Source organism: Neolamprologus multifasciatus, chromosome 19, assembly GCF_963576455.1.
Source record: "Neolamprologus multifasciatus chromosome 19, fNeoMul1.2, whole genome shotgun sequence".
NCBI lineage: Eukaryota > Metazoa > Chordata > Actinopteri > Cichliformes > Cichlidae > Neolamprologus > Neolamprologus multifasciatus.
The window spans coordinates 3321597-3340492 of NC_140457.1; the positions used below are offsets into that span (position 1 = coordinate 3321597).

General features: G+C 42.0%; 2 protein-coding genes across 5 annotated transcripts; one reads left to right on the forward strand and one right to left on the reverse strand.

Annotated features, from left to right (window-relative positions):
* Positions 1 to 830: 830 nt before the first annotated feature.
* On the forward strand, positions 831 to 13347 carry syf2 (SYF2 pre-mRNA-splicing factor). Of its 2 annotated transcripts, none has more exons than XM_085142334.1 (7): positions 831 to 920; positions 1204 to 1302; positions 3068 to 3193; positions 3598 to 3715; positions 5607 to 5697; positions 8361 to 8459; positions 10487 to 13347. In XM_085142334.1, exons 1-7 carry the CDS (start codon positions 903 to 905, stop codon positions 10650 to 10652), a joined length of 717 nt encoding a protein of 238 aa, XP_084998460.1. In that variant the 5' UTR covers positions 831 to 902; the 3' UTR covers positions 10653 to 13347. The 2 variants fall into 2 exon arrangements, with proteins under 2 accessions (XP_084998460.1, XP_084998459.1); XM_085142333.1 differs by having other exon boundaries at positions 863 to 920; positions 1201 to 1302.
* On the reverse strand, positions 12586 to 17646 carry rsrp1 (arginine/serine-rich protein 1). Of its 3 annotated transcripts, XM_085142330.1 has the most exons (5): positions 17416 to 17644; positions 14394 to 14970; positions 14152 to 14309; positions 13014 to 13088; positions 12586 to 12926 (listed from the first exon to the last, which is right to left on the reverse strand). In XM_085142330.1, the coding sequence occupies exons 2-5, from the start codon at positions 14947 to 14949 to the stop codon at positions 12783 to 12785; spliced, it is 933 nt and encodes a 310-aa protein (XP_084998456.1). In that variant the 5' UTR covers positions 14950 to 14970; positions 17416 to 17644; the 3' UTR covers positions 12586 to 12782. The 3 variants fall into 3 exon arrangements, 1 of the variants encoding a protein (XP_084998456.1); XR_014871022.1 differs by lacking the exons at positions 12586 to 12926; positions 13014 to 13088 and adding an exon at positions 13323 to 13528 and having other exon boundaries at positions 13745 to 14309; positions 17416 to 17646; XR_014871023.1 differs by lacking the exons at positions 12586 to 12926; positions 13014 to 13088 and adding an exon at positions 13323 to 13531 and having other exon boundaries at positions 13745 to 14309; positions 17416 to 17646.
* Between the last annotated feature and the right edge of the window lie 1250 nt (positions 17647 to 18896).

Below are 18896 nucleotides of genomic sequence, written 5' to 3' on the forward strand. Positions count from 1 at the left end.
TGTGACCTGCATCGACCAATCCACTCAGTCATGCTGGTTTCCATGACCAGTGCAAAAGTACTCAATTACTGTGAGCTAAATAATTAAACTGAGCTTCTACGACACTTAGTTGAAGTGTTTGAGTACCATTCAGCTGAAAGGACACACTGACTTGACTGGATGGGCCTGGACCCCTGAGGCCCATCCATAACACCAACACTGGTCCCTGAGTCACTATAGAGGTAAGTGACCCATGCTTCCCAGTTTCTGTGCTTACTTTATAAAGAAATAAAGATAGCTTCTTAAAGATTTTTACAAAGCTCTACAGTTAATCCATCTGTGCCAGGAGAATTTTAATTTTTCCCCTTAAATCTTTGCATCATTATTTAATATCGGTAAGTGAGTCCATAAAAGGAGTAACTTAAAGTTTTTCACTGATTTTGTTTTTAAAGAAGAATTTTGAATATGGTCTTCAGTTATATTACTCTTGATGTTTAATTTTGAAATATTTTTTCTTTTTTATTTCAAGTTTAAGAAAAATACATAGTTTGGAATCTTCATCAATTCTTCCTATATGAATTTTGTATAATAACTGTATTCTATAAATTCTGTGTTTTATTTATTTATTTATTTGTATTGCTTTTTATTATATTATTATATTATTTTTATTACGTTTAGTGACTCGTCCATTAAAATTTAGTTGTTAAGTTGTTTATTTCAATAAAAATAAGTTGATGATCTGAAAGTGGAGATTATATCATATTTGATTTCTGCCGTTATATGAACCGATGTTATTCAGCAATTAATCGATTATCTTTGCTTTATTTACGTTTTGTTGTTGTAATTGCGTTACTTTCTTCTTGTACGTAATATCCGGCGCTAGTGCTGAACTTCCTGTTTTCTTCCGCATCAATACCACAATAATGGCGTCTTGTAGCGAGGTTAGCGCTTTTTCCTTCTTATTGGTAGTTTATTGATGTTTATTGTTAATGGATAGTGGATACGGTGGATGGATGTAACTCTTTATAGTGCGATGTGTCGTTTTGCTGACAGAAGTTGTGTTTGTTGTGTTTCTTCGTCGTGTTTTGTGTACGAGGCTAACGGGAATTTAGCGGCTAATAAGCGTTAGCTTTCTGACTGCCAGTTTTTCTCAGTCGTCTCTTCTTCATTGAACAGTTTGAATTAAAACGTTTTACTTGTATTGATAACTGTCTTTGTTAGCAGGAGTCTGCTGCAACTGCCGAAGAGGAGCCGACTGAAACCGTCGCGTCCCAGAAGAGAGAAGCGAGACTGCGAAAATTTCGAGAGCTGCATTTCAAACGGGTGAGCTGTTTAACTTCAAAGCTTCAGTCAAATGTATCGTAAAATCACAGAAACCTCATGTTTGACCGCATGGTCGGCAAATTGGGGTCCCAAAGGCCGGAATCGATCCACTGTAGTGTGCAAACCAGTGGCATGTGAAAAACAAAGCTTGAATATGACCGGTATACAGTGTTGGGAAGGTTACTTTTAAAATGTATTCCATTACAGAATACAGAATACATGCCCCAAAATGTATTCTGTAACGTATTCCGTTACGTTACTCAATGAGAGTAACGTATTCTGAATACTTTGGATTACTTAATATATTATCATGCCTTTTACAGCTACATGAATGTACTATTGCTGTGATTTATTACTGTTACTGAAGGTCCGCGGCTCCGAACCGTAGTAAAGGGACCTCTGGCTAATACGGTGGGTTCGTGTCCGGCTCGTAGCCGAAAACAAGCTTTACTTTGTTGTCTGGGTCAACTTTGCTAGCGAGAGACAGAGAGGCGTTGAAAGGCTGCTCCAACGGAACTTATTGTTTTTGGAGGAAAACACGAACACGGTGTACAGTCGAGTCTTAATAGCTTACTTACAACTGGGCTCGTCAGGCTCTCTTCTTGGCTGCAGTGGTTATTATTATATTTACATGCTTCCAGCTCCCGTTTTTGCTCGATGACAGCTCGTACTTTTCCTTTTTCTCCCTCCCTCGCTCACAGACACATAACGGGTATGGCAGTCCATTCTCCCTGCAGCACGGACTACACTGCCTATGATGCTACATTCTTTAGAGCTATACCTGTAGCATTCTGCTTATTAGCTTAGCACAACAACAACAACAGGCGCTCTCTCACCCAGGAAACACGCAGAGAGAGAGCGTCACCCTGTAACCATGGCAACCGTAATGCTGCCGCCTGGAACAACAGAACGTAGCTGTCAAACAAAACCCAAACAGTCCTGACCCGCCACAATATGAAACAGGGAAGTACCGCCGTGTAATCCATTTATTTCAACAAAGTAACTGTATTCTAAATACCACCTTTTCAAACGGTAACTGTAACGGAATACAGTTACTCATATTTTGTATTTTAAATACGTAACGGCGGTACATGTATTCCGTTACTCCCCAACACTGCCGGTATATCTCAAACATATCTCTCACGAATGATATCGAATCATCTTGAGCCCGAAAAAACATTCCTGTCACAAAGCAGAAGCTCACAAGCATAACAGCTCTATAAAAATTGGGCAAAAAAGGACTTGATTAATCATACAGGATAGGGGCAATAACACAGTCACAAAGATGTTTGCAAAGCAGGTAATTTCTTTATTTTATATAAAACTCACTAATACATCCTGCTCACTGCAGTCTATTTGTTAATATAAGCAAATATATCACAGATAGAGACATCGGCAATCACTTTTTGGTGTGCTGAAAGTTTAACTTCTAAAGGTGTGTTCACAACAACTCAAGGTAGAGCTTTTTTGGGAAATCGTAGGACTTCACGACAAGTGCAAAACACATTGTTATTGAATAATTGTAGGTTTCCAACAGTAGATATGTTGATGTACTATAACAGAAGCTGTCTCTGTAAACATCTTCTAAAGATAAGTACTGTGTGTTACTCTTACTTTTCTTACCCATTTTGATCAAATTGGGCCAGGTGTGACCCATGAAATGAGATATAGAGGTTTACAGGTGTATTGTATTTTTGTTTTTTCCCTTTTTTTCTTTCATGCAGCTTCTCCTCAAACCTGTCATTTGTGTTATTTGTCACTGCAGAATGAAGCACGTAAGCTCAATCACCAGGAGGTCGTGGAGGAAGACAAGAGGTTGAAGCTGCCCTCAAACTGGGAGGCTAAGAAAGCCCGACTGGAGTGGGAGCTCGCTGAAGATGACAAGAAAAAGGTATTTAAATTTGTCAGTAGTCCTGGGTTGGTACACTGGATGTACTGATATACCGGTCCTAATTTCAGGCTAATTAAATACCATTATACCGAAGAACATGCAAAATCTCCACCAGGACTCTTAAAGTGATTTTTAGGTATCCACGACAGCTGTATTAACTGCATCCTTGTCAATCTCATATCATCATTAGTGCAGTTGCCCCAAAGTGAATCCCCTCCAGGCATTGTCAGAAAATTCTGTTTCTCTTCTATGTAGCACAACATAACGTGTTATCTCATTACCCAAAAGTACTGTGGCAGTTTTATGCTGGATTTACTAGAATCAAAATATGTAAAAGTTTTGCGGTGGTGCAGCTGAATTTTTCCCAGTTTGAGCTGATTATTAATTATCGTTTTCTGATTCAGGAGTGTGCTGCTCGTGGGGAGGACTATAACAGAGTGAAACTGCTGGACATCACTGCTGACGATGCAGAGAGGTGGGAGAGGAAAAAGAAGAAAAAGAATCCTGACACAGGATTTGCAGGTCGGTTGTTCCACTAAAGACAGATGCAGATTATTTTCTAATGACTCTATTCTTCTATTTATTAATGGCAAAAAATGTGGAGTCGGAGAAGGATGAGTGACAGATGACTTTATCATCTACTTGTGCAGTCTAACATTTTATAGTGTGGTTATTGGACTAATTGGTTAAACATGCCACCATAATAGCAGTGGTTGCAAAGCTGTAGAAACTAGCCACAACACGACCCTGCATTTGTATTAGTGTCATCGCTGGCACTTAAAAAAACAAAGAGGAAATAGTGAACAGCGATAAAAATCTGTGGTCGATCCCATTAAAGATTCGCTCATATTCGCCTACACGGTAATGTTAAAGTGTCAGTGAAATATTTGGCAGCAGGAAAAATGTAACAGGTCTGCCCAGATTTAACCAGCAGAGTGATCATAGACAGCTGCACACACATTTAATTTTCACATCTTAGACTTAAAAAAGCTTTTACAGGCAGTGGACTTCAGTGTGCTGGTAAAAGCTGAATGATTTTCTCCTGGAAATTTGAGTTAATGTATAGAAGCAAATATCAGCGAGTGATTCTTCATTATGTCCAAGACTAAGATATTTTTTTCCACTATTTACTTATTTAAATATGTCATATTTAGCAACAATGTTAGCTTCACGTCCTAATAGATGTAACATTTTTAGCCCCTTCTTTGCTCAGAGTTGCTATAAAAAACTTCCTAAATCACTTATAAGCTGAAATTCCTCTTGTTGGTACTTTCTAGGCTAACGTAAGACCTCTCTGAGGTCTTTCTAAGGACACTATTCTTGAACACACCCTTCTATTTACTTTTTGTCAGCATACACAGAAACTCTGCAGCTGACCTGTGTTCTTTGGAAGAGCCAGACTGTCACCAGCCTACCAAAAAAATGTCTGTTTGAATCAAGTTTGAGGCTCAGGCTAACAGCACCACCTTGTTTAGCTTGAATTCTAATCTGATTGCATGATTCTCGTCCTCGTCTAGCATGATTGCTGAACAATGTTTAATACGGTGTAAAAATAGACCACGTCTAATGATTGTATTGGCTGATGTTATAAGGTGATCAGATCAAACAGCTTTATTTTAGCCGTGGGCAACTCTCTTGTCACGCCAAAGAGCCTCAGTCCAATCGTTTACTTGATACTTACTTAACTTAATTTACTCTTGAGAAAGTGGTGCACCGTGATTCTCGTCTTCTGTTTAGTTTCCAATTTCTTTCTCACAAAGAATTTGAGTGACATAGATGGATGAAAGATGCTTTGAGTTTACATTACAGCAAAATGTAGCCAGCTTCTTATGGAAATGCTCGTTTTTGCTATTTGTACCGTTCTTTCTGTCTATTTTGATGCTGGTTGGGTTTTTCTGACTGTTTGGTAGCCGTTACTTTTCATCACACCATCTGTACTTTTTCAGTGATGGCAAGGTTTAGTGTAGCTCCTATTGGAAGAGTTGGAACAGAAGATGAATGCCTTTGTGAATAGCTTTTATCTTTACCATGATCTTTGTGACTAGGAACAACCTTTAGCATCAGGAAGCTTTGTGAACACAGATCCTGGCCTTACCGTGTCAGACTGCTCCTGCTTTAATCTGCTGGAAAAAAACCATTTGCTGTGTCTCCTAAATATGGCTGCCATGTGTGGCATCAAAACCTCCCCTGAATTAAAACCTCTGGGGAGAAAATACTCAGCAGAGGGGCTTCAAAAAAAAAAAAAAAAGAAGGGGGGTGAGGTGGAGAGATGCCTCTTCAGCCCTCCTTAACAAGCCGCAGATTGTGATTGCTGAGCCTCGTGCCTGCTTGCTGTTTGTTCCACTAATTATAACTCCTTTTTTTTTTTTTGCCTTTCCTCCTCTCACACAAACGCACACATGATGGACTACAGGATATGCAGAGGCCCAGTTCCGGCAGTACCAGAGGCTTACCAGGCAGATCAGGCCAGACATGGAAAATTACGAGAAGCAAAAGGAGGAAAGGTGAGTTGGGCCTCCGTCGGACCTCAGGAAACCCAAGCAACCTCTGTATTCTCCAGCCAGGTGGTGAGTGGCTGCTGGCAGGGGAAATATGAATAGATATAGAGGCGCACAGTACTGAAAGCTTCTTTACACTCAAAATCACAGAACTGGGGACATTTGCATTCCCAGTACACCCTCCACTGGGTAGCATTCATCGTCATCACACAGGAAGTCGCTGCAGTATAGCGATAGTTGCTGTCGCTTGGACAATACCACCACATCAGTCTCCCACCAAAAATTGTGCAAACTGGCCAAAACAACGCCAAAAGGGCAGCTGACTAGGGATGGGTATCGTTTAGGTTTTATCTGATACCGGTGCCAAACCGGTATTTTTGAAACGGTGCCGGTGCTTAAACGGTGCTCGAACCGGTGCTTAAAGAATGGAGAACACAAAATTGGTCCAAAAACCTCTCATGTTCAGCTGTTTTTTTAGTAAAAAGATAACAATGTTAGCCTTTTCTGCAGCTATGGGGCATATATGGTATCATTCTTGGCTGGAAGCAGCTTAAACAATGGAAAAAACAAAAACTTTATCCAAAAACCTCTCATGTTTAACTGTTTCCCACTTTTTATTTGGTCATTTTTGCCTTTTTGGCCAGGGTGAAGGGAGTATCTGCCATCAAACAAGAAGACAGCCGCATGTAGCTATGATGGTGTTTGCTAGTTCACCTTACATACATTAATGTAATAACGTGGTTAGCCTACTCAACGTAAATTACACACGAACAACATTAAGCTACTCATGCAGAGAAGAACGGCTGCTGCTGCATCATCATCCTCATCATTTCTGCTACACTGGCAGGGCTAGGGGCCAGGACTCTAATCTTCAGCTTTTTGGGGGATGTTGCTAACTCCGGGTCCGATAACAGGCACCACACCTGCAGTAGATGCGCTCGGTGTGAGGTCTCGCAGCAAGCTATCAAATACGGCGCATTTTTCGGCTTTTAAAAAAAACGCTATGCGTCGCCAGGTGTTTCATCGGATTTCAGGTGTTACCTCCTTTCCACAGTATCACCTTAAAGCACTTGTTGCAGCTGCTGAGTTTGCATCTTTTGCTGTGAAGTACAACAAGACTTTTGACCGCTTCGCCTTGGGCATTTTTAATCTGTAGCTCTGCTCTAAAAGAACGTACGTACCTGGACCCGCCTACTATCCCCGGAAACGTAAAATGATTGGCTACAATTCAAAGTGTATCACATCTCAGGAAAAAAAAGCACCGAAATAAAGCACCGAAATGTGCGCTGCTTTTCGGTCTGGTTACTACCGTTTATGTCAGAACCGGTGCCATCATGGCACCGGATACCGGTACCCATCCCTACAGCTGACATTGATTTTTTATTTTTTTTTTGTACATCACCATGTGACAGGGAGCAAACTGGGAATTGGAGCGACAAAAACAAGGCCCATTGTTTTACAGATTTACTACTGGCGCATCTTTCTAGTAAAATGCCCCTTAAAGGCATCACTGCATCTTGGAACCAAAACTAGAAGAAGAAGAATCCTTTAATTGTCCCAGATGGGGAAATTTGGATATAACAGCAGCGAGAAAGACACATATACAAACAAACAGTACACAAGACACAGAACAGAAACAATGGTTACCAAAAACAGAGTACTGTACCGTTATTAAATTAAATGAAGTTAAGAGGCAAAATCTGGTTATAGTGTGAATCGGTTGATAAAATAGTGCAAGTTACAGCGCTGATGTAAACCTCTATGTTTGTTGGGAGCAGTTCAGATTGTACAGTCTGACAGCTGCAGGGAGGAAGGACCTACAGAAACGCTCCTTCATGCATCGAGGATGCAGCAGTCTGTCACTGAAGGAGCTCTGCAGTTCAGCAGCATCTACTGTACATGCATGGGGTGGGAGACTCTGTCCATCACAGGTGTTATTTTGGCCAGAGTCCTTCTGTCTCCCACCACCTGCACTGGGTCCAGGGTGCATCCCAGAACAGAGCTGGCCTTCTTAATGAGTTTATCCAATTATTATTAACTAACGTATGTTGCAAGTTAGATTTTGCACGTTGATTAAAATAAATATTACATTTAACTGACTAGCATTTCTGGAGTCTTTATTAATCCGGTTAACCAGACCACTCAAAATATGAAGAAATGTCCTTGGGAGTTCGTTTTATGAGTTTCCTCTAACAGTGTAATAAAAATGATGCATGAGGTCTTTCTGTGACCCGAACTGTGAAATTTCCAGTCAAGTAAAATTAATTGAGAAAACGAAGCTTGGTGATATTGATCTATAACCCCCGCCATCATGTGTGCGCAAAGCATTTTCTGTATATTAATTCGCATATCCCCGATTTGCCCTGGGCGATATGTTAACGTAGCTGCACACTCCAGAAATAATTTAAAGATTTTTTTTTTTAATGTGGAGAATGCGCACCAAGGTCAGAGAGGAGTTCACTGCCCTGGAGGTGTTTTCCGGCCCGTAAAAGCCGCCACATGCAGAACCATGAAGGATGCACCATCACGACTGGCCCCAAAGCGACATCATCTTCCCTCGTTAGGATGAGCATAATCACAATGATGGGATAGAAAAGTGGATTTAGGAATGTTAAAGTGCCGATTATCTGTGGTTATGCATTTCTAATTGTTTTGCTGGTGCTCCACAGCGGTGAGGACTTCCACCCCACGTCCAATAGCCTGATCTACGGCACCCATGTTCCCACAAAGGATGGCATTGACCGCATGGTGGAGGATGTTGAGAAACAGTAAGTCACACTTTTCACGAAAGCAGTGCCCTATCCACTTCTGACCATCACTAAATCTACAAATATATATCTTCACTAGGCAGACCGCTAAGATAAACTTCTGTACCCACTGATGCTCTGTGGTTACACGAAATCAAGCATGTGACGTAAAACAGAATTTTATCCACCTGTGGAAGAAAAGCCAAGCACTGGTTTGGTTAAAGCTTGGTTATTATGATTGGTTTGCACCGTCAAAGCTGCCCAAAATGTTTGATTTGTCACGTGTCTCAGGATGACCGTTGGTTCGTGTCAGTTAATTCCCTGCTTCCCAACGCTGGCACACCACAAACGCAGTGTGAAGATAAGCAAAGGCAATGGGAAGCAATCTCTGTGAGTGGAGGAATTCAACCCCGGACCATAAATTCTGGTCCAAATGAGGATAGGAGGCAGTTCATTATCTGCCACCTTCTAACCAAGGTCACGTCTTGTTATGCCAGGAAGAGGAGGTGATTGGTTGTGCAATTTGACAACAAAGTTTGAGCAGTAAGTTGGTTTTAATAAATACGATCAAGTTGGTGACAAGCCGCTGCTAACTGCCTATGAAAGCTCCGTTGTGCTGCAGTCACACCGAGGAAAACAGTGGTCGGAGACCGGAGCACAATCAAGATACTGCAAAATAGTTGCTTCAGAAGACTGGGAGCAACTTTTATGGTAATAAGACAAAGTTTGTTTGTTTTCAGCCCACAAGTAAAGGGTCAATTACATGCAGTCTGTTTGTGATAATACAGAAATTAACTTTAAAAAATGTGAAATTTGTTGCTTGTCTTCAGTCACATCAAACTTCCAGAACCTCAGAGATTTGAAACAGAACTTCAAAAATGCCTCAAAAAATCGTGATGTAGTTTGAATCACTTGAGATCCATCAAAAACAAGTTGCACCCGTTGGTGAAATGACTGTGCAAACCTTTGCTTAGTCAGTCCAAGTCCAACTGCGATTGTTTGTAGATGGGTTGCCTCACACTGACGAGCATGCAACGTCTTCAGCCTCTGGGTGACCTGTTTCTTGCTGCAGCTGCTTGTAGTCAGTCAAAGAATGTGGAAAAAATCAGTACGGTGACAACAAAACCACCAGTGTTTCATAATAGCAACAAAGTTGCCATCCTGTTGTTAATGTGACCGAGCCATTGCTCGTCTCATAAGTGACCGCTGGTTCTCGATATGATAATCATAACATCACATCTGGTGACATCCATGAGCTTATGATGCTTTTATGTATTTCAAATGTTCAAATATAACATTGTTTTTTTGGGGGGGGGTTGAAAATTGTTTGCAGCCAGTGACTGAAATTCTCCTGCAGAGCCTTGCAGATGCTTTCAGTTCAGAACTTTCAGACAGAACTGTTTTGAATAAAGTTCGCAGATCTCGCAGATTAAATGAGTGTTGGCCGGTCTGTAAGTGACCGACTAGGTCACGTGATGGTGGAACCGGGTCATAGTCGGGGCACTGTCAAACCTGAACAGCCTGTGTGCACAGCTAAATGTCAGACAGATGGTGTGATGCTTTTGTAAAGCTTTCTGATAACCACACTGGAGGCTACTTTAAGGTGGCGAGACAAAGAGGTCTAACAGTACCTTCTACCTCACCCACTTTTAATGTCACTCAGCTGAAGGTTTTCTCTTTCCTGCAGAAATCTTTGACCTTTTTGTTACCCCGGTCTTCCCCCAAGCTCTTCTATATTTAAGACAGTCGAAGGACTGTGTTGGAGATGCAACTGCAGGGCATTAGACAAGGATTCGGTTGCCAGGGTATGACGCACAACAATGCTTTGAAGACACGGTGGATGAGGAGTAGGAGCTCACAAATTGACAGTATTTTCCTCCGAGTACGTGCGCTAGGTTTTCCATCGCCACTCGGCTTGCCAAATTTAAAAATGCATGCTTCCCAATTATTGCCTGCAGCCAGTTATTGTTATTGGATCTGCCACAGTTGGAGGCCACGCCGGTTTATGAAAATGTCTCTAAGCTGCTTTTATTTTTGCTTTGTGTCAGGATTGAGAAGCGGTCCAAGTACAGCCGACGCAGGGCCTACAACGACGACGCCGACATCGACTACATCAACGAGAGGAACGCCAAGTTCAACAAGAAGGCGGAGCGTTTCTATGGCAAATACACAGCAGAGATCAAGCAAAACCTGGAGAGGGGCACAGCGGTGTAGAGCGTCAGGTCACTTTAGAGCTTCGCTTTTTATTTTTTCCTTCTTGCTTAAAGTCTCTGTATTTATGAGCGAAAACACAGTGTTGCCAGGTTTTTGAGCTGACATACGTAATATTTCTTGTTTTCCTTGTACAGTATGAAAAGTCTGTCTCTGAACTCTTATTTTTTAATAAACCACTTCCAATTATCTCATTATCTTGCACACTTGTTGTGCTTTTTTTTGTTCCTGTGGCTGCTTCTGTGTGCGGTCTCATGACGAGAGAGATTTTGAGCGTGAGACTGAACCGTTAACTCACCATTGAATCTCTTTGGGGGCATGTTTAGCACAGAATGTCAGCCAACGGGGTTTCAGCGTAGGTGCACGAAGAGAACGGGACGCGGAGCAACAGTTGGGTAATTCAATTTATCCCTTTTATCATCTGCATCTTGCCACTAACTTTCCCAGAGCAGATTTGTGAACACAAAGCCTTGTGACTTCAGAGCAGACATGCAAACAGCTTTCCGTGCCTGAATGTAGGGTCACTGTGCCCTCTACTGGATAAGCAGCGACAGGACAGAGCCAGAAGGGTTAAATGAAAATGAAATGTGTCCTTACTTGAATTTTATTTTACTTGGATGAGTCAGACCCTTACAGTAAATTTATGAGATCTTCTTAAACACAATGCATGTTTATGTTTTGCTGATGAGAAGCCTTCAGATTTTCCTTTTGATATCTGACTCTGATTTGGAGCTGTTAGTGTTCAGGTTTATGAAGTCTTATCTGATTAGCCTGAGGACACTGGCTGTAGAAACGTTGCATAAATTCACAGTTGTGTCTGACACTTTTGATTCATTCACAGCCAACCGACAGTTGGTGTGTCCTATAAAGCAATATTGATTTAATAAAACTAAGGCACAACTGATGCCAGTGTCTGCTTATAAAGGTGGGGGGATCATTGAGTCACGCAGGAATGTCAGGATAAACCTGTCTTCTCACCTTTTCCTGTTAAAACAAGCTCAACACTTGCTTTGTGTGTCAGTACTAAGTAATCAGCACTTTCTCCCTGCTGTGCCTTTGCTTTGTTATGCGTTTGTGTGCAGTATCTCCTATCAGAGTCATTAATCACAATTACAAGTCAGCTTACAGCCAGAGACGTTTAGTCTGGCAGTAAGGCGATCAAAGCTGTGAATCCACCTTTCTGAGTATCAGCTCAGATTTACCAGTATCGCACTGCTATTTATATTATATTTTGCCTGGAAAATATTAAATACATGCAGCGATACTTTGAAATACATTAGGCACATCCTGAACTGTTGAGATTCTCCAACACCACTATTTAAAATGTAGCTCCAAGAACCAAGGACATCCCCTTAAAGTTTTTGCATTCAAAGTTGGCTGTCCATGGTGCCTACTCCGCAGGGTGATAATACTCCATCACCCTTTGCTGTATAAAAGAAACTACACTACAAAAATGTCTCACCCATTGGAAGCCAAATCTAGTCAAGTAGATTTACAGCATTATAACTAGAGGTGTTAACCTGGGCTAAAACAGAACATGTGGAAGTATCATCTCATGCCATGTTACAACAGGTACAGATTTACCAATAACTTTTCTAATAGATTTTATTTTATTGTTCAAGGTTTTGGAGATGAACTTTTTGATCTGCGTTACCACTGCTCGAATCAGCTGAACAAATCAGATCTGACAATTGAGGTCAGGAACCTTCTGGAAGCAGGCCTTTATATAACCAGTCTTGCAGGCAGTGGAAATGCTGACACCATGTGGCCATTTCAGATACTGCAGGTCATTTTCCAGCTGATTTCCAACTACTAAAGTCATCCTCTTAGTAGTTGGAAATCAACTACCAAACCCTTGGGGTTTTTTTTTTTAAGTGTAAAAGTCTCTTTGGCACTGCTGCGCCTTCAAGTATGAAAGGACAGCCAGAAACAAGTATTATGTGAAATAACTTTATTGAGTCTATAAACATCACAAAAAACACAAGGAAAAAAAAATAATCCCACCTGAATGATTCTTCACTTCTTCCCACATAAATCTTTAACATCTGAAAGAAAACACTGACGTGTGAACATCTCATGTACAGTATATACAGCATGTACAGTGTCCATGTACTCTGCCCCGTGAGTGCGGGTTTAGGTATGTTTGCGTGCACTCGAGGATTGGCCTGATCTGACTGGGATCCACTGGCCGTAGGGCTTCCTGCGCTCCACGCTGTCCACTCGGGGAGTTACCCTTGCTGTAGGAGGAGCTGTCGCTGTTGGCTTAGCAACAGAGTTCTGAAAACAAACAAATTTTTTTATTATCACGAGTGATTCAGAGCAGTGTGAAACAAAGGAAAACTCACTTTAGTTTAGGTCACTTACGTTAATGCTGAAAGCAATTTTTCCTTTCTGGGACAACCTCTGGCTGTAGACGTCATCAGGCTCCTCCTCTGTGCCCTGTTGAAAAACAAGGACAACAAGTAGTTACTCACAAGCCCAAAACTGGAGGCAGAGTGAGCTTTGACAGTTTGTGAAGGTGATATTAGATTAACTGCTTCTAACACAGTTAAGCTTTTCTACTGCATAGGTAGGTATATCTTCAACAAACTACAGCTCTCATGCAACCCCCAAACACTTAATCCAAGCTTCAAGGTAAGACCTTCAAACAGAATCTAAAAACAAATTATTAAAAAAAAACCTAATAAAAAGAAAAAAATATATAAGGCTTCTCTGTCTACAGTTGCAGAATGGTGGTCACGCAGCTTTCCCAGCCCCTTAGCACACCAACCAGGCCATGTGTACCAACTTATCTTTGGTATATGGAGAGGAGTTCTTCATCTGTTTTTAGCTCTATAATGCAGTCCACACACGTGCGCTCCATCAGCGAGTGGAGGGCTCTGCTAAATAAACAACCCACTTCAACTGCAAGCATAAATACATTTGTAATATAAAATTTTTTACTTCCTTTCTACAAGGTGAATCAGTAATAACATCTGAGTTGGCTGCATCTATGTGTGCAATTAGCAAGTATCTAAAATGTGAGATGTGACTTCTACATTTGCATTTATTTGGCCTCTAGTGGAGAAAATGCAGATTGTGAAGATTACAAGTACATTTTGTTATCACCCAAGTCACATGACAGCCCTTTAATCCCAGGTGCCGATGAGTGAAGGAGACCACTGTCATGTCATCTATGAAGACAGGAATAAATAAAGAGCATGTGTTCCCCTCAAGGTCCAAAAGGTTAAACAAGACAGGAAAGTCAACAACACAGACCACAATATAGTCACAGCTATAAAGTCTGAGTGCTGAATCATTTAAAAACAATGCATTAACCTCTACCTTGTGATTAAAAGTTAAAGGAGAGCACTGCTGTGCACAGGAGATATTTCTAAGCTTCTTCATATCCCTCGTCTTTATATGGAAAGAAAATGCACATCTAAGTCTTTAGAGTATTAAAAGCTTCGCCTTCAGTGAATGGCAGGTTCCACATACAGGTAATGTTTCCTGCCACACTCACCTGTGCTGCGGTCTTTTCGGGGCAGTGTCTCACCCTTTTCTCTGGCTCACGCTCTGGTTCTGACAGGATTGGTTTCACACTCTGAGGAAGTTCCATTTTCTCCACTCCCAGAATCTTCATGGCGTTTGCCTTTGCAGCTTCGAGGAGTTCCCTTTTATCTGCTCGACACAAACCAAATGAGGACATTTAATACGAGCATCATTACTACTTGCTGACAATCTCTGACATCAACTAAAGCTTACCACACAGACTGAGGCTGACAGAACGTCCAACAGATCGGGATCGGCTCCTGGATGGGGATTGTGAAAATCTGCATCGATACTGGCTCACGCGGCCCCTGGACCTGCGGAAGGATGACCTGGATCGGGAAATTGAGCGGGACCTGGAGGGAGACCTGTACCGTCTGCGATGCGAGCATCTGAATGAGCGAGTGTGGGCCCTGTAACAGCGGGGTGGGGAATGACTAGAACGACCTCTGCTGCGTCTGCTGTGGTCGTCACATCGACAGCGAGAGGAGCGTCTGTGGCAGCGGGGGTAGGAGCGTGACCTGGAGCGAGAGGACCTGCTCCTGGGAGAAGATGATGAGGACGATGAAGATGATCTGTAATAGCGTCTGCGTCTGTCGCGCCCTCTGTAAGAGCTTGAGGAGTGGCTGCTGTCATAGCTGCTCCTGGACACAGAGCGGGATATGGAGTAGGATCGGGATGACCTGGGGCTTTTCTGGTCAAAGATCACATTGAGGCCATCGCTCTGGCGAGCACGGGCCATTTCGGAATGAGAGCCTGTTCCCTTGGCCATTGTCTGGTCTTCTGCCAAAGCCTGGAAAGAGAAAAGAACCTGCATAAAACGACGAGCACACTAAAATTACTGAGCTTTTTGTTTTTTCCCCTCTCTCTCCCCTGGTGCAAGTCCCTACTACTAGATTTACTAGCCCTGCGCAAATTCCCCTGAACCTAACACCTAGCACCCCACTTTCACAGGCCTTCAGCGCCATTGTTCTCCTGCTTTTTTTGTGCAAACACACCCTCCCCCAGCCCCCAACCAGGAGAGATTCAGGTCTTTCCTTACCTGCAAAGCTACTTTCCTTCCTTACCTGCAACCTACAATACACCATGGTAGTTTCTATGTGCAATATTTCTCATGCATGCCTGTCCATAAACATAGTCAAAGGAGCTGTCCATAAACATACATACACACAGAGCACATATATTTATATAGCCACACCTTACATAACATGCATAAAGTCTAGTTATACATACACATCGATAGTTTATACACACCCCAATATTTTTTCAATACACGTGTCCATATTTATGTTTCCAGACGTTTGTATAGTGCACTTCCTATACTGTGCTCTTTGTACAGTTTTTACTTTTGCTGCTTTTGTTTTGCACTGTCCACTTTTCTGCAATAACAATGCAGATTTTCCACTTGTGGGACTAATAAATGTTGATTTGCTGCGCGTGGGCAACATTGGCATTTGTTTACTCAGAGCCAAGGCCAAACCTCTGTGTTACAACCTGCAGAAATTCCTGCTAAATTGATACAAGAGACAGACATTCACAATATATGGGTACACAAGTCTGTTTTGTTTCAGTGTTTCAAACTTTACAGCGTTTGCAGACCCAGTGTCCATCATCCCTGCATTTGTCACAGGTGAATTTCTGACATGTTGCACAGGTAAACCTGCTGCAGCTCTCTTGCACCTGGCACTGCGTTGTCTTTACAGTCCCTGGCATAGCAGCTGCAGCAGCTTGCCTCTGTGCTAATATTTCCTTGTGCTGTATGAATCGGCAACGAAGTTCCTGAGCTAGAAGACTCAGAAACAATCTTCTTTTGCCTGTCCACGCCTTGTATAAAATGTAGGCATTCACCGCCGCCAGGTCCAGCATATTGTAGAAAACCGCTACTGGCCACCTGCTCTTACGGAATACATCCACGCAAGTTGAGGAAGTTCACGCCGGACTTTATTCACTGTGCCCCGTAACGTCGTTTTGCGCTGCAGCAGTCTGTGCGACAGTGAAGTAAAGAAATTGTCCATTGTGACATTTCTCCCATCATCCAAAAAGGGCTCCATCAGTTTCATGACCACGTTCTCTGCCAGCCTCTCTCCCTTCTGATCACTGGGGTCCTTTCCCAAGTAAGGAGATGCACTGCAGACATATTCCCCTTCCGTGGAGGCATGTTGGTTTCTTGTTCCGTCTCCTTTTCAGATTCTTCTGAGGTGGTATCAGTGGCCTGCTGGACAAATGAAACCTCTCCTCCATCTGAATCTGCTTCGTCCATTTCCTGAAGCAAGGCCAAAGCCTGTTGCGTGGAGAGGTTCTTCCAGCTGGCAGCGATACAGAGACCATCCTGATGTGTGTGTGATTCTCCCGCCTGGTCGGTCTGCTTTTGTGCACAGCACTGTGCTGTAGTAATGCAATGCCAGTCCTACACATACACAGTCACAATGGAATAATGGAAGATCTGTGCTGAGAGTCAAGGAAGGTGTGAATGTGTGCCTTTCATAATTGCAGGTCAGTCAATGTGTGGGATATTTTGTATAGATACCGCAGACATTTGTGAAGGTTGTAACACAGAGGTTTGGCCTGCCTTGGATCTGAGCTACTCTGAGTTAGGGGTGGGCAATATAAACGATATACGATTTGGCCAAAAATAGAGATTTTGACTACACCGCTCTATCGCGATAGCGCATGTTGATGATGTCATCAAGCTGCGCCTGTTTTGGTCGAAAGCATTGCAGTGGTCAACACGCCTCAGTAATTTTAAATACTTTACTGGAACTGTCTTTTTAATGTGGCATTACCACCACTTTCTCAATGATGCCCCTAGAGAGCAAAACGCGACTGCATAACTGGCAAGTCTGACTGCAGACTACTGGTAATATCACATTTCAAGGCAAGCTAAAACTAAAAACTGCTCCCTGAACATTAAACAGCTTATAAAATGTCTATTAAAAGACAGCATAACCGTTGCATAACCACTCTGTGCTGCCCCTAGTGAGCAAAGCAGTGTTGTGTAACCTCACCGGCTAAACCGGCTTGAACTGGAAAGTTCCAGGTTGACGTAACAATGAGCTAACGCGTCTCCAGCAGTTAAAATACAACTTTTAAAGGTTATCGTTGAGCAACATTCGCAAATAATAATTTATCCACATCACTCAATTTGCATTAGTCACAACCTTTTGTTTTTTTATCTGAAACCGTTTCGTGTAACTCTAACTTAGAAATAAAATAAAGCCAACGGCGTTGTTTGTCTTACCAGTTCGACTGTAACTAGAAGGTCTTCTTTCTGTTGAAGTCGATTCAAAGGGCAAACGCTGTGGCAAATTGTTGCCCCCCAGAAGTATATCAAAAGACGAAAAGCTGACAGAGGAGCTCAAAATGCTCGAACTTGTTGGTTTGTAGCCAATTAGCTAAGAAAAAAGCGACCGTAGCGTCTTCCTCGCAGTATACTCTTCCACCGTCGTCACTCTAATGTAGGCGGGAAGAGACCGCAGCCGGCTTTAAACCTGCTTCTGGAAATTTCCATTCACGTGACGTTCGCGACGATTGGATTATTTTGAATGACTCGCGGGCTTAACGACTCTTTTTTTTAGGAACGAAATAAGTCGAGTTATCTTCCCTTTAGCGGCTTCTGCTTTTTTAAATCTCCGCAAAATTAATTCTTCCTTTAATCGTTGTTTATGAATCGTGCCATATTTGTGTTTCTACAATCAGTATAGGTTAAAAACAAGGTTAAACATGTAGGGGGGCCAAGCTTCAGCTGCTATAACTCAATCAAATGTGTCTTTGTTCTTGTTGAGTAGTTGTTGAGTTGAGTAACTGATACTTTCTCATGTTTCTCATGTCTCCCTATCAGCGTCATCATCTTCCCTCCTCACTATTGCCCGTGTTTTATTTTGCTAATGAATCTCTCTTCGGTTATTCATTCATTCATAAAACAAAATTCCAAAAAAGGCCTTGAAACCAATTATCCAAACTTTGTCCTACATAAAAGAGAAATCTTATTTTAAATAAAAAATGACAAATTTCACAATTTCCACATTAAATAGTATAAACCCAATAAGTTTAATGGTTTTTAGTGGAATAATAATTGTTTGTTTTTGTTGGTTTTTTAAATTGTATTTTAATGGTTTATCTTTGGCTTTTTGTACTTTGCGTTGCATGTCAGGCCATGACTGAAGTCTTTCTCAGCAGGAAGGCTGTTAAAGTGACAAAATACAATTAAAAATCTGCTTACATTTTCTAAGGCCATCCAGCAAAACTGAATTTCAGATATTATCAGTCAGCTGAATGGGAGTTATCATTGCGTCTTCAACCAGAATGGGTCTTCAACACCTTCTAGACTCTAGAAGGTGATGATGACCCATTCTGAAATCTTAATGAAGGATTCTTTCATATATTCTCCTTCCGTGAACGGCTTCCCATGCCTGACTATTTGCTAAATGGCCATAAAACTTGCAAATAGCCAGAGTGTCCCACCCCATGCAAGAGACTCTGACAGCACTGAGCAGCTCCTTCAGTGGGAGACTGCGGCACCCACGGTGTGGGACGGAGAAATTTTGCAGGTCTTTCCTCCCCACTGCTGTCAGACTCCACAACAAAGACTTTTGCAGCTGATCAAACCCTCACACGTGCAATAAGACTGCTATATGTGCAATTATTGTACAATTCTTCTTCTGACAAAGTTGTACTTTTGTATTTTCTTACTCAGTTGTATATAGCATTTGTATTTCTATT